The 15,855-nt window shown below is 36.1% G+C and overlaps 1 protein-coding gene across 7 annotated transcripts in view; it reads left to right on the plus strand.

Annotated features, from left to right (window-relative positions):
* MYOF (myoferlin) overlaps positions 1-15,855 on the plus strand; it is a 62,119-nt gene that overhangs the window by 1,109 nt on the left and 45,155 nt on the right. For all 7 annotated transcript variants that reach the window (XR_010367402.1, XR_010367401.1, XM_064430881.1 and 4 more), the window contains exons 2-5: positions 5,580-5,635; positions 6,490-6,581; positions 12,809-12,917; positions 14,119-14,203. Coding sequence is in view for 5 of the 7 variants with exons in the window: in XM_064430881.1 (XP_064286951.1) it covers positions 5,580-5,635; positions 6,490-6,581; positions 12,809-12,917; positions 14,119-14,203 (342 nt within the window). In the remaining 2 variants the exon portion in view is untranslated. The remainder of the gene's footprint in view (positions 1-5,579; positions 5,636-6,489; positions 6,582-12,808; positions 12,918-14,118; positions 14,204-15,855) is intronic.

The following is a 15,855-nucleotide window of genomic DNA, read 5'->3' on the forward strand; positions in this document are numbered from 1 at the left end:
TTACCCTGTTTTCCATCTGAAAAGTTATTCCTGTCTTGATTACTTTGAACAGGCACTGCTCACTGTCACACACATACAATAAAAATGTGATTTATTGTTGTTACAAGTAGTATACTGAAAAAAAGTAGTACTATTTCAGAAGGTGTTTGATTTTGTTTTAATTTGGTTTGGAGTTGGTTTTTGTTGTTGTTGTTGGTTTTTGGGTTTTTTTCACAAACAGAATCACACATCAAAATTTTGCCTGTTGCGATTATTTAATTACAAGATTTTGGAAGGAAACTGTACTTTTCACTTTCATTGCTCATCAGTTATATATGGGAGAAGGAGAAGACTGTGATAAAATCAGCATTTTTATTTAAAGCTAAGTATGTTTTAGAGTATACTTTACCTGCTGCCAACATTACCTCACTTGGCTGGACTAGAGGAACTTGAGTTCTAGTATTGATTTATTTTTAAGGTGCCAAAACCTTTAAGCAATTTTGGATCATGTAATACATCAAACCAAACTGTGACAAGCAGGTGTCCTATCTCCTGGTGACCTGGTTTCCTAACTGTGCACTGAAATCCAGATGGTATTTTAAAGTGTGAAAAATCCTTGCAGGAGTTTCTCACCTTTAGAAACCAAATCTGAAATCATGACAGCTGTAGGCTGAAAAAGGATGAGGCACTGCACATGCAGAATGTTAACTTTCAAAGTAACAAGTTTTCAGATACATTTATTTCAGCATCAGAAAGATGTGAAATTGTTCCATTTCCTTTAGTTTCCTCCTTTTTTCGAGGTTTTTCTTTTTTTTTTTTTTTTATTTTTAACCACCCTGTGTGTTAGAACAAGTGGCAGAGCCTGTCTCAGTAGCTTTTGGAACTTCATAATTCTTAAAATATGATTTTACTTGCCCTGAAAAAGTGAATATACTGTCATTTCTCTGGTTTGTTTCACATTCTGCTACTTCTTAAGTATCCATTTTCTCTTTCCAGTTCCTTATCCATTTTCTCTGTCCAGTTCCTTGTCTCTCTTTGCTTTCCTGCCAGTTTTGCCTTTCTGTGTTGCCTCTGTTCCTGAAGTTTCAGACTCCAGAGGTGGTTTATGCCTTCCCTTCTTTATGCTTGTCTGTTTAATCCCCTCCTTGTAAACTTTTCTTCTGTGTGCTCTAATGCAGTTCACTTTTGCCTAGTAAATAGAAGTTACAGATTTTTTTTTCTTCATTGCCTGATTTGTTTTTCAGTTCTTCAGTTATACAAACACAGGAATTGGACAACGGAATGAAAGGAATGAATTTCTATTATCCTTTATGTACTAGAATTGGGACTTTTAATGTTCCCAAACACGCTTAACCAGTATCAGCTTCATAATTGTGACAGGTTTTTAGTGGGATATTTAATTTCTCATTATCCTGCCACTTCTATTTATATGATTTTACTACATACCAACAGTCTGATTTTTTTGCTTTTTGTCCAAAGTGATTCAAGTGGGACAGAAAATACCAGGCTTTTACCAGCTATTAAGCAGCTCTGATTTAATTTGTAAGTGGAGTGCCTGGTTACCAAGTGCAAGGACAGAGTCATATCTAAAATATGTTTGACTTCTAGCTGTTTGTGTTTATAGATTGTTTTTATATACACTGCTGGTTCCCCCCCTCACCCTGTTAATGTGTAGAGATAGGAAACCAGTCTTATTTTGGGAAGAATATGTCAAAGGCCATTAATCTTTAACTTTAGTCCCTACCCAGTGAAAATCCTGGGGGACATAAAAAGCACATTTGGGAGTGCATGTTCTAGACTGGGAAAAACTTAGGCATTTGCAGGACTATGACCATGGTCATGCAGGACATTTTCATGTTCTTGTTTGACTCTGGAGTATTCTTGGTGAAGTCTTAGTGAACAGCACTCTTTTGACAGAAAATTGCTGTGCAAGTTGGCATTTCATTAGAACAGTATTTGGTCAAATTTTTCATTAGAACAGTATTTGGTCAGATTTTAATTTACTGATGTCAGATTCAGTAAATTTAAGCCTCCCATGGAAACACAGTCTTTCAGTCTCAGACCTTTACAGCCATGCTGTGAAGAAAAAACTCATGATCCCGCAACTGTTAGTATGAAAGGTCTGCAAATGTTTTATATGTTAAGACTTGTAAGTTAATATGGTTTTGTCTATGAATAGAATAGATTTAATCCCATTTTTTTAACTAAGCGGTTACAGACTAGGCAGTTAATATAATTGTTACAGTGATATATATTAGCTGCATATTAGGAGGAAATAGGCAGCTGTTTCAGTTCTGATATAGCAGAGGAGTTTTGTGCAAGTATTTCCCTTTTTTTTTTAACACATTTATGTCCAGTCCAATGGGATGGAACTTTTATTTACTTTAAGGAGAGCTCACAGTTCAAAGAGAACTACACCCTGAGAGTAAATGAATATTGCTATCTGGAACTGGGTGCTGTTCTTGCAGAATTCCGAGTTTTTCACTCAACATGACACAATTCATTGGTCAAACTAATATAAAAAAATGTTGCCATTTGCTAAACTTGCACTAGGTGATGATGATTGAATCAGTATAATCATTTTGGTTTGTTAGATTCTCATCTCAGTGTGTAAAAATTTATTCAATTGCTTGTATGTGCAGTCAATGCTAGGATATTTAGTGTTTTGATCATTTGTTTTGGCTGCCTCATTCCACTTTATGCAGTAAAAACTGAGGGAAAATGGCGTTTATTTGATTAATCCAACATGATTCCATTTGTGCTTAATCTTAGAGCTTTTCAGCAAGCCTGCAGGCCTGTGATAGTTCAAAGCTATTTTCTTTATATTTCAGTGTGTGGAAGAAAATAGTTTGAGAGCGTAATTATTAACTGGATTTAAATTTTCTGTTTTGCAGAGAGTTCAATTATCTAAATTTAATTTCCAGGGTTTTGGAGGTCTGCCCATTTGATCCTGCAGTTGCTACCATCATACAATCTTAATTCTCCTTTGACAAAAGTTTTATGAGATACTTAGTTAACTGAAATGTGATACTGTCTTAAATCTTAGACTTAGGACTGTTGTAAAAGATAATGTTTGCTTCTGCTATTCCCCACCTGCTCATGTTGATGAAAATGCTAGTAATAATAGTAAAAAAAATTAAGATGGAAAGATTAAGTGTTTTGCTATACTGTGATATTTTTAATGATCAACAGTTATTGTGTAAACAGCTCATCTTCATTTTTTTTGGACTGAGCAATTAAATTCTTATTACAGTCATTTCCACCTGAGAATATTAACTAGCATAATATATACCTTATAATATAAGGTATATATTATGCTAGTTAATATTCTCAGGTGGAAATGACTGTAATAAGAAATAACTGTATAATATAAGGTAGTATAGTGCCTCCATCAAGATAAAACAAATAGTGATTTCTTCTACAGTACCGCAGTTACTGTGTTTAGTTTTTAAAGAAACTAGTATAGAGTGTTTTATCTGTATCCACTATAATTTCTTGTTTCATGATAGGGCCACACAAAAAATGGTGAGTGGCCCTATTGCACAATTTATCCTGATGTGGTTTAGTCTTGGTTGCTATAGCTGCAGTCATTACCAGCAGAGGAAAACATGTGGGCTCCTGGAATAACTGAGCAATCCACCTCACCTGGCTTGGCACTGGGGGTTTTTGATTGGAAGAAGAAAGAACTTTGCCAAGAGCTTAAAAACAAATACCACCACCACCCAGTGCATTAAAATGCCGATAAAAGTGTAATAAAAAGGAAGTCAGTAAAGAGGCGGGAGTATATGCAAAGTATTTCCTTGAGGAATGAGAATGTTGTACTATGACTAAAATTACAACTAAAACCCAAGCTGTGCTTCCCAGTGTTTTTTCATCCAGCTTTCACACAGATGCATAACAGAAAAAAATATTTTTTTTTCTCAGTGTAATATAGAATATGCTTATTAGTGGAAACATAAATCTTGCTTTTATGAAAATGGATAATTCAGAGTGGAAAATGTAGCACCTTGTCAAGAGTTGTTTTGACTGTTGTTCAAGCCAGGACTCACAGAATTACATTTTAGATTTAGCAGGGATCATAGAACTTTTATCCATCAGTTCCATCAGGATCAAGTTTGTAATTTACTACCCGCTTTACAAACTGTTCCTTTTTTTCACTGGCAGTGAAAACATATTTTCACCTCCCATCTTTTGGAGGGACTTGGAGTATCAGTGCCCAAACCCAGTTATTCTGGGGTTGTTTTGAAAATGCTGGGACAGTTTTTTTTTTTAAAATTTCTGGGACAGTTTTGAAAATGCTTTGTCTCCTATTAGATAGTGTAAAGTTGAATTTCTCTCAGTAGCTTGGTAATTAGTGCTTTGTTCTGCAAAATGTCAGGCCACAGTATGTTAAGAAATCCCTTCCTTTGTCCTACAACGTGAGTCAATATCCTGTGTGAATTGTAGACAATTCCTGTTACATAAATGGGAGTCAGTTCTTGTAATTTGCAGCATGGGCTGATTTTTTCAGTACATCCCACTCTCGTCCAATAAACAGAGCCACCACAGTCATCAAGCCTGACCAGTGGGTATATGAACGTGCCCATTTGGCATCTTTACTCTTGCTTCCCAGGCTAAGTACAGTCATAACGTCAAATACCAAAAATGCAATTATCTTTAGTGGAGTCTTTAAAGATGTGGAATGTGTCTAAATCTTGGACTTCTTGTGGTTGTTGAGCACTTTGTAGATCAGCAGCTGCTTTACACCCTGTACTTAAATATGCTTGTTATCACTAATATATGCAATCTTTGTTTGGAGAGCTGTGTTTGTGCTCTTTTGTGCTTCTGAGTGTCAAAAGACGTGTCCTCCACTGGAGCTGAACAGGAAAAATAACACCAAGCTATGTGTAATTTGCACCATGTCCCACATTCTCATGATTTGTAGCTTGCCCAAGTACAAATTTTACCATGAAGTATGGAAAATTTGCAATTTTTGTAATTTTTAGGCTACAGTAGGTTCAGTGAAGTCATATCCACATAACCTCTGGAAACCATTTTTTCAGGAAGGATTGCATTTCCTCTTACATGCATGTGTATTTCTTCTAATATTTGCTCATTTAAACCAGACAGTGCTGACACTGTAAGCCTATCTCCTTAAGATTTTTTCCATGTGATTTTATTGCAGAGCTAAACATTCAGAAATATTTTGTAACTCAAATATGGTAAATATGTAATACATTTGCTCTACTACTTTCAAAAGTCGTGCTTTACTGCTATCACTTAGAGGTTACTGTTTGGTTTGATATCTCCAAGTCTTTTAGTCTGTCTTTTTTCATCATTATTGAAGGTGAAGCTAAGGGTCATAAAAGGTTGCGAAACCTAAATATTTATTTTGCTTTTGGAAATACAACTAGGTATGCTTAAACAAAACAATAAAAAGCTCAGCTACTAAAATTGCCCAGGGGACTTCTTGATTGTAAAACGTGCAACTTCTGGAGGAAGTAAAAAGAATTGGAATATTTGGTTTAGAGTTCAAGCCTTCTTTAGAAAAGTGAAAGGAAAAAATATTATATTTTTGTAGTGCTTTAGCAAAAACAATCATGCTTTGTTTGTATTTGCAGATGAAAAAAAGAAAACAAAGAAAATTGAAAATGAACTCAATCCTGTTTGGAATGAGGTAATTTTTGTTAAAATAAATCCTTGGTCATTTTAAGACAATGCTTGCAAAGTGGTTAAGTCAGTTTTGACAGCTGAGCATGTTGTTGGAAAGGGGATCTAGTGCTCTGTGTTCTGTCATGGTGTTAGTAAGTGCAGGTGAATGGATTCATCTTGCGCCATATATTACCATTTATTAACAATGTGATAATGCAAAAGTTGATGGATAACTGATGAGTTTGTTCCCATTCTCGATCAAAATGATCCTCAGCCATTTTTTAGCCACGTGTATGGGAACATAATGGGATAGCTTATTATGTACCAGGAAAAAACATACAGAAGTTAAAGGAATTATGTATTGAAAGTCCTCATGGCTTATTTCTAGGCCTAGTCTTATGTTGTATCTTCAGTAATATTTTTCTTGGGGAAAATGTTTTCTTGGCAGTGCTTTTTCACAATGATAAACAAAAGTTAAAGATTTTTCTTACATTTTGTAATTAGAATTATAAAGAAAGGGAGCACACAAGTATTTGTTTAAATTCAATAGGAACTGAGTTCAGCCAATATTGGAGTGGATTAATATCAGATATTATGAATGACAAGACAATATATATGTTAGTGTGAGGAAGTGGAAGTGCAAAAGAAATTATGGTTCACTATTAAGCAATTTAATTGTGGTATTGTTGCTAGTAATTAGCAAATCAAATACATACTATAAGCATTTTTTATTTTACTTTCACAAATATAAGCTGGATTTGATCTCTGACTAAATGCAAAATTTATTTCTGAGTAATTTTTTGTATGTGCTACTCTGCTGTTACTTTTTACGTAACTTGTCATTATAATTTAGGTTTGGTCCATTTTTTTTTTTTCCAGATTGTTGAATTTGACTTGAAAGGAATTGCTCTGGATAATTCATCTTCCCTAACAATTATTGTGAAGGATTTTGAAACAATTGGACAAAACAAGTATGTTCCTTCTTTCCCTCTCCCTACCCACTCCCACCCCAGTATTGAACACAACTTTCAATACTGAAGTACAGGGGGGAAATGGAACTGATAGCTGGTGTTTGCTGTGCTCTCTCTTTTCTGTCAATGCCAAGTAGTGTTCTCAGTTGCTATTTTGAAAGGAAGTATGATCATGTAATCTTTTCTTCTTTTCATGGAAGATTTCATATGTCTTAGGCAAACATTCATGTTTACTCATAGTAGCCCAATTCCATTGTTAGCTTTTCTTTACTACTCTCTGCCTCCTCCCAACATGTGGATTCTGGTTTTTACAATACTCTAACAGCTCTGTCATAAAATCACTGTGAATCAAGCCAGTGCCCTCAGGTCTCTCATTCTTGAGATTCCTGCAGGTCAGTTAGGCAGGAATATATTGCATGCCTCTGACTTTAGGGGGATCTCGAAACTTGAGATAGGAAAGCTTATCAGTAGTCAGAATTTTGTAATGGACTTTATAATGCATCAGAAAATAAAGGAAAGTGATTATCTGGAGCACCCAGTGTTTCACTCTGTACATGGGTTGAAAGTTAAGCAGGCATGTGGTTGGTTTTCTTCAAATTGTATTTTAAAATATCATCTAGACTCATATTTATAACTCTTAACCCCCAGCTTGTGCAAATGCCTGTTTGTTTTGCTTGGGTTTATGCACAGAAAGTTGTTCATACCAAAGCCAGAGTAACACCTTCAAAGTAATGCTCTTTGAAAATAGATCCTCAATAACATCCTCATATTTGCAATGTGTGATGAGTTTGGAAGGGATATTGGCAGGGAAACAAGATAAGGGGGTGAGAAGTGAAAAACACATGAGCAGGCATCCTGATTTTAACATGGTAATAGGAAATAGGATCTTGTAGTTCTTTTAAAGACACAAAGCACTGTAACAACAGGAGAACTGATATTTATGAACATTCACATTTAGGTGAAAGGAGGAAATGTGGGATAAGTTTCTCACCTACCAACTGCATGTATGGATAACCTGTATTTCTGTAGAGTTACTGATTCTGTCTCCTGAATTAGACAGAGATTAAGGACTACCATATCATAGATTTTATACTTTTCCATGGTATCCTCTTTTAATACTTAAGAGAAAGTCTATAGCTAGATACATGTCTGAAGTGCTGCAGCATTTCAAAGCAGTGGAAGAGTGTGCAAATAATACTCCCGTGGTTTGTCTGCATGCTAGTTCAGGATTGGGAACGTGAAGCACAATGCCTGTCTAAGGCCCTTACTATGGAGAGCTACTCTAATGTCAGTTTAAGAAACCCAGTGTTTGCTTCTGACATTCACAAGTAGACCCATTAACTTGGGTGCTGTGTTAGGTGTCTAAGCTAAATGGGATTTGAGTTGAAATCAACTGTCTTGCCTTTAGAGATTCATGGTTTTATATATTTTATTTTAAAATCTAGATTTAATTTGGATTTAGTTTTTTGAGTGTAAAGAGCATGTCTAGGGACCTTTGTTGCCTGAGAATGAACAATGAGAAGACCCTACACCATGTCTTTGGCTCTATCTTCTTTCTTCTGGAGGAAAATGTGCAGTGGGGATTGCTGTTGTTACATTCAAGGTAGTGACAACCTTTCCTCAATTGTTCTGCTACTGCCTGTCTGTAGGCCAGAAGCAGAGCCCGTGTTTCTCAGGCCAGCCTCCCTCTCTGGCTGCTCACTCACAAAGCTCCTGGCCAGAGCACACTCTGCTGGTCCTTGCACTCTTAGTCCTGACTAATTGCAGACACCTGGTCTTTGCTCTGCCCAAGAGGTGACTACAGAACCTGTAGAGCAGCAGAGCAGAAGATTGCAATGTAAGACATGATTTGTTCCAGTTCCTGAAAGCTATAAAGATATAACTGTTCATCCAGTCTGTTTTTAAACATGCTGGAGGAGAAGTGCAGTGGATGTTATTCTGCTTTTGCACTGTGCCAAGGCAGTGAACTCATTGCTTTGGCATGTTTGTGTAAATGAAGCCTAAAAGAACATTTGGATATTTTTCCATTTCTTTGTTTTCCAGGAGAGAAAATTTACTGCTTCATTTACAGGATCACTAAACTTTTGCAGATAGGTTAAAGAGTGCTCTTCATCGAGAAAAGTCACAATAATTGGAAAAGATAAATAAAGCAAACCACTGTATACAGACAGAACATCTCAGGAATAAACCAGAGGATTCGTATGATTCATGCTTAGTTAGATTTTTCCAGCATAAAGATGTTTGAAAAGAGAACACATCTGTTTTCTATTACATCTAATACTGTTAGTAGAAAGATTTCAAATTCTCAGAACACAAATCTTTCTGCAGTTAAAAAACTCCCAAAAACCTCACAGTAATGTCAGTTGTCCCTGTGAAGTTAAGAGAATGAGCTGGGATTATGTGTTTCCCCGTGTCCTTTGTGTAGTTAGTAACCCAGTGAGACAGGAAAAACAGATTGGGCACACCCTTTGCTCTAACAGAAAAATACAGCTACAAATGAGCAGTGCAGCAAAATATTTAGTAATTACTAAGGACTTCTCATAGTTAAATAATTTCCAGAGTGTTTAAATCCTCCTACAGCTGTACCCTTTTGTGTGGATTCTTTTCCACATCAGTGTGACTGTACATAGTTGCAAGATTTCCTTGCATCCAGTGTATGAAGATCCAGACATTTTTAAGATTCAATTTTGTGCTTTTCTTCCTTGTTCAAAACAGTATCCATGTTTTGTTTCTTTACTAAGAAGTTTGTTCTTGCAAAGAGCATTATCAAATAAGTAAAGATAAAATAGAGGTTTTTCTTAATAAAAATAATTAAACATAGCAGGAATAACAGAGGGTGGGTGTTGGGTCTTGTAGCATGCTCTATAATGAAAAATACACAGTGAGAAAGAAAGGCTGAGTATAGTAATTATAACTGCAGAGTAGAATCAAGTTGCTGATGAGAATAATAAATATAAACCTCTGCCAAAATATACGCTTAAAAATAGATGGAAATAATTTAAATGCTTGACTCTTCAGTAATTTAAACCTTGGGTCTTCCAGTAGAAGTAGCATGTAAGCAGCTAGAGAACACGATAGCTAAAGAATTTAGTATACATTCAAACCAAGAGGAATAATAAAATGATTGGTACTGTGAGTTTGCACTTCCTTATCCAGACATGGGTGTGGGGTTTCACTTCACTTGGTTATTTAGGCAGCCAACAGGAAGTGCTAACCACAGCACTAACGGATTAATTAGCTTTGGCACAAATGCAACTTAGTGTTTAGTAGTTGGTCATCAGTAGTTCATTGATTTCATGCTTATAAACTAGGTATTTTACTTTGATCAGTGTGGGGAAGCTGTTGTAGGCCTGGTAAGGTTCAAAATCAGTTTCTGAATAGGGATTTTGCATTTAGTTTTTGTGTCATCTCCAGTGGTAGACCAGAATGTTTAAACTGCTTGCAGAACAGGGTTTATGCTTTACTCCTGCAAAGCTGGAAGAGCTTAGGAGAGTAAACTGATTGGGCATTATACCTGTGGAAGTCTGAGGGATGGCCAAAAAGGTACTGAAACATTTAAGAAACAACACAAATTTGTTTTGGTCTTCTAGTAAAACAGCTGATGAACGAATGAAAGGTCAGAGGATGCCTTAAGCTATTTCAGTATCAGAACCTGTCCCACTTGGTGGTGTCAAGAGACTAGTGTGATCTGGAATTAAATGGGAAAATGTTGATCTGCTCAGGCAAGAGGAAGAAAGCTGAAACAGGTCCAGCAAAGAACAATGTCCTTTGCCAATGAACAGGCAGTAGAAAGTCTTTTCAGCTGTGCTGGAAGGAAAGGAGTCCTTGTCATCCTGTAAGTCATCGCTTCAGATGGAGATCACATACAATCCTGCCTGAAGGTAAAAAGACTTCAGAGTTCGGAAGAACCCAGCAACTTCACAGTAACCATGCAGAGAACTGGGGTCCCTGTCAGAGGGAAATACAGGAGCAGACCTTGGAGCAGAGCACTAAATATCAATGAGCTGGTGATGGACATGATCTCCCAAGAGCTCCTGAGATCTGACATAGCTGACTTAGCCCAAAGATTAGAGACCTGAGAGAAGCATGTCAGTAAAAAGGCTTCCCCTAAGACTTGTACAAAAGTGACCAAGATGAGACCTAAAGATGACTTTGAGGCATTCCTTGTGACATTGGAATGTATTACTTCAGCCATTGAGTAGCTGTATGATCAAAACCAGACTGGACATAGTCATGGGTAACCTGTTCTAGCTGACTAAGCTTGAGCAGAGGCACTGGACTAGAAGATCATGAGTGATTCCTTCCAACCTCATCAGTTTTGTGCTTCTGAGAAGGGAGGGGTGAAACATCCTAAATCCAGTGAGCAGGACAACTTTTGGAAAGGCAGAATAGTGCCCAAAGCTTAAAATTTGGCTGAAGTCTAGAAGTGGACTATGAGAGTTTATAGATTGAATATTAAATTTCTCAGTCTTGTTATAGTGGAAAAAGACTGGAGACTGTTGTTGCCCAGCCTGCAAAGGAGGGGGAAATAAAGGCATGTAGATAGAGAGGCAATGTATAGAGGCAGCTGGTTGCAAACAGCAAGTCTATGTAACTGATTCCCTCTTCCGTCTGCTGAAGGTGATAACTATTTTTAAAATGGTTATTAGACATTCAAATGTGTGCAGTTATCATTTGTACAGGGCAGATGAGGATGTAGAAATGGAAATGTACAGTGGAAAATTTGAAAAGTACTAGAGGTGAATGGCAGTCCTTGAGTTAATGTCACCAGAGAGGAGGGTGTGGTTGCTGAAACATTCATCCTGCATCCTGCTGATTTGAGGTTACTTTGGGCGGCTTCTGAATTGTTTAGAAGTCACTCCATAAGCTCTAGTAAGTTCATATCAAATCAAAAGGTCAAGTCTACATAAATTTTCTACAAATGTGCATAGGAAAATATTTTCTGTTCTCTTTTTTTCTCTTCTGTGGCACCTCAAAATATGTACGTTTCTGCAGCTGAACAGAAGTTGTAAAAATGTGATGTGTAAAACCCGGAAGGTTAATTTGGAGGAAATGGATGTTTTATACATTGGTATCCTAATGTACTCCGCAAAAAATTAATTTATGTTCTCGTAACACAGTGTGCAAGAGTAGCTATAACAGTACTTTTGCTCCATGTCAAAAAATACCCTTGCATCTGTAGCTGCTCCATGAAAAAGCTCTGTAATTCAGGGGACCTTGGTAAGGTTCTTTGTATACAGATCTTTTTTTCTGCTTTGGCAACAAAGGTGGTATTTTATTTGTGACACATGATCTTTGAAATATTTACAGGGTAAAATGATCTTTGGTTTTTTTCATTGAAAAAAAAAATCTCAGTTATTCCAGTAATCCACTTCAGTATGGGAGTAAACTGCTACTGCATGCCATGGGAATTAAATACAGTGCCGGGTATCATGAGACCAGTACCACCCTAAGAAATTTTGCCTAGAAGTAGACTCTTGGGTTAAAAGTACATGCAATTTTCATCTTTCTGGGAGAGGGTGGAAGTGACAGATGCAGTCCCAAAGTAGGCAGAAGTAGCTCAGAAGAGTCTATCACATGTCAGGTCTCCTTTGGTAGACTGCTCTAGAACCATTAGAAGCATTCTGAGAATTTAGAAGTGAGAAGATGAACCTATTCCAAAATGCAGAATATGAGCAGGAAGATTAATTTTGTGATTCTCTAGTAAGCACGTTGATTGCATTATTTCTGTTTCACTGTTTTCATTACAAAGACATGGATGTGTCTGGGTTTGTGTATTTTTCTGTGTAGTACAACAGCTGTTGTACCTGGTTTATGTTCACTGCTTGTCACTTGAGAGATTGCAAATCTGTGTAGGGAAAGAAAATTTTATATTCTTTAACTTACCAATGAGAATTCAGTGGTGGAAATAAGTGACATTGCTGTTGAAAGTTATACAGAAGATTATTTTCAAAAATACGTGAAAAATAATTTCATTTTTTAACCTCTTTTAGGTTAAAGCTGTGGCTGCCATAAAGAATGCCAACACATTTAAATAATGAAACAGAAATTAAAAATTAGCAGTATGCAGTCATCACATGGCATTTGCAATGGTCTTTTGTTGTACTTTGAGTTTTCAAGTCGTGGCTGGAGTTACTCGTTTGACTAACAGATGCTAGCAAAAGAAAAATGGGAACCGCTGTTTGATATATATTTGCATTCTAATAATGATTTTTATTTAATTTCAGATTAATTGGCAGTGCATCTGTAGCACTTAAAGATCTTGTAGGTAACCAAAGCAGATCTTTTCCCTTCAAACTCATACCTCTACTGAATGAAAGGGGACAAGAAACTGGAGTGAGTGACTTGCATCTTCTTATTTTACTGTATTCTTGATCAAAATGCTCCAGCAATAGGGGTAATATCAATTTAATTATTGGAAATGTCTAGAACAAGCTCCAGACAGAGGAAATTTATAACCAGAGATAAACAAGTCAATACATTTTTTTTCTCTGTATGTATTATGTATTTGTATATATGTGTTATAAATATTATGAACCACAGAGTATACGTGGAAATCAGCCTGATGTTGAACAAGTGCATTTTGCAAGTACCGATGGAGTTCCCACATTTTTGCCTTATGCTTTGTAACACCTACCTGTGTCAAAGCACACGGTCATGTGCATGTTCACTGCCAGCTCCCTTCGGAAAGTTACACAAGAACTTGCTTAACTTGATTTAGCACATGTTTAGATTTAAATGCTTATTAACTTAGTTATTAATTAAGTAGGTTTTGGAACCTGGGGCCTTACTGTGTTTGTGCAGTGTAGCTGTTAAGGCACTTCATGCTGCATTCTAGTGTGCTCAGTCGTGAGAGACTCTAGGCGTAATTTCAGTCTCTCAGCAGCTGCAGTTTAAAATCATGATTGGCTAGTCACAGGGTTGGGCTTTTTTTGCTGACTCCTCATGTTACTCTGGCAACTAGTAATAATAATGGTTTGTTCAATAATCCAAAACCACAGTCAAGCACAAAAAAGACAATTCTATAATTAGAATGGAAAATGACGTCTTGTTTTTCTTCCAGGATGGAGATATGAACAAGCAATTAGAGAAGCTAGATAGGAAATTTTACTTATGGTTCAGACTTGTTCAGCTGTTGATGAGATAGTGTTATTTCTCTACTGCCTTTGTTTATCTGTCCGCAAATTTAGGATGTCGCTTTGTCTGCCATATTGTCCATATTGTGGAACTAAAACTAACATTTGTAGAGCATCTTACATGCTTGTATTGTGACAGATTTTTCTGAATGTAATCACAGGGACTCCGTTTCTTAGATATTGTTTTAGAACCTAGTCCATTAGCTGAAAATTGTGTAATCTTTATTGTTTTTATGTATATATAGCTTAATAATAGTTTATTAATTTACTAATAGCTGAAACTTCATAAAACTGTTGTGCCCATGAATAGTTAACTGTTTATGCACAGTGTTTGAACAACTTATGCTTTAAATCAACTGCTGTGAATACTGTGGGCTCCATAAAAAACTATTTTTCTATAGGCAACAATTGATTTGGTAGTGGGATATGAGCCACCAGCTGGACCTGCAAATCCAACTGATCCAGGAGGGACCAGTGCACAGGAAGGTATTTCATCCTTTTCTCAGAACATTTTTGTTAAAAGCTCTAGGAGCTGTTTAAGGTAAGGCAAGAGGGCGATTCAGCAGCGCTGTTCACCAGAAGCAAGCATGTCAAGACTGCTAAATAGTTATTTCAAAGAAATTAAGGATGATTCAGAAGCTAAGAAAAAAATTGGCATTTCCTGACATAAAATGGATTTTAGCATAATTTTCTCTGTTTGTTTAAAAACCTTTCAAAATGGCTTTTGTTTAGGAAAGAAAGGTTTGTGAATACTCAAGGAAGTAGCAATTATCTGCTGCAATTCTAGAGCTAACCAAAAAGCAGAGATGTTCCTTCCATCTATTACTTTCAATGTCAGGGAGCTTGGTGAAAAAGTTTTCTTGATTAGTTAAACCTCTTTTCCCTTGTAGAACAATTAAGTTTTGGAAGACACTGTTTTATATTGGGTTGATATTTGACTAGGCAATGAAATACTATGATCAGTAGGGAATATTCTTTGGTCTTTCTGTATATCATATTGACCAGGCTTTTGCTGAGAGTATTTTTGAGATCTGGTTTTACAGACTCTTAACAGAACTGTGAAGTAAAAAACTTTTGCAGTTGATTGGAAAATAATAAGCCTAATATCAAGGCTCTGTTTGTGAAGAAAGAAGGAAGTTTCATAAATGTTTTGTAAATTTATTTTAGAGAAGTAAATCAGTTTGAACATTATTTGGTGATAGATAGTAAGATAAGAAGGAAAAAAATTGAAATCAGTAGTCTTCTGGAGGGAAATTTTGATTACAGTGACTTCTCTCAGAGGTCACTGGAAAGTGAAAAGCTAAGTAATATAAACACAAAAGTTGTGTGTTAAATTACTGCATTTCAAAGTAATTTTATAGAAATATGGACTTGAAGGCTAAAAATGCAAATTAACTTTTATGGGATTATTTGATAGCTTTTAATTTTTTTTCAATTATAAGATACAGATAAAATAAAAAATTGAAGTTTTTCAGCTAGTATCCAGAAACTGCATGAAAATTATTTCAGTGTGAATTATCAAACACACTTTAGTTAGTTATTGTAAATACCTATTTCCAATGAAATGAAATCTCTTTTATGAGACAGCTACAGCTCAATTTCAGGAATTAAAAATTAAGTACTAGGGTATGTAATCAGTTAGCTGCATGGATCCATTCAGGCAAATGCATTTTGAGAGCTGTTAGAGAGGTGGGTGGGGTCTTCTGCTTATAAAATACACAGTATGTCAGTCTCTCTGGTTTTATGCATCTCTTACAAGGACCATGAGGTACTTGATTATACAAAGTGATCATCAGCCTGTAATTTATGAAGTTAGAATACATTCTGTTAATGCCAGCCACTGGAGACACAGCTCATTCTTCCTCTAAATTTTACCATAGTCACTGCTCAGTTGAAAAAAGCTGACACACAAGGAAGTGACCACTTTTGTGGTCTAGATGTTTATGGATACTATTTTGCAATACTGGAATCTCAGAGTATGATTCAGTATTATAGTGTCATGTGGTTGTAGAACTCTCTTCCACAGAGGTATGCTGATTTCAGAACTGTCAAAGAGCCTTACTGAAAAGCTTATTCTATATTTAAATATTGTGGAGAAGGATTTGGTTTTATTTTGCATGCCAGACCCTAAATGTATT

This window comes from Passer domesticus, chromosome 8 (assembly GCF_036417665.1).
Source record: "Passer domesticus isolate bPasDom1 chromosome 8, bPasDom1.hap1, whole genome shotgun sequence".
NCBI lineage: Eukaryota > Metazoa > Chordata > Aves > Passeriformes > Passeridae > Passer > Passer domesticus.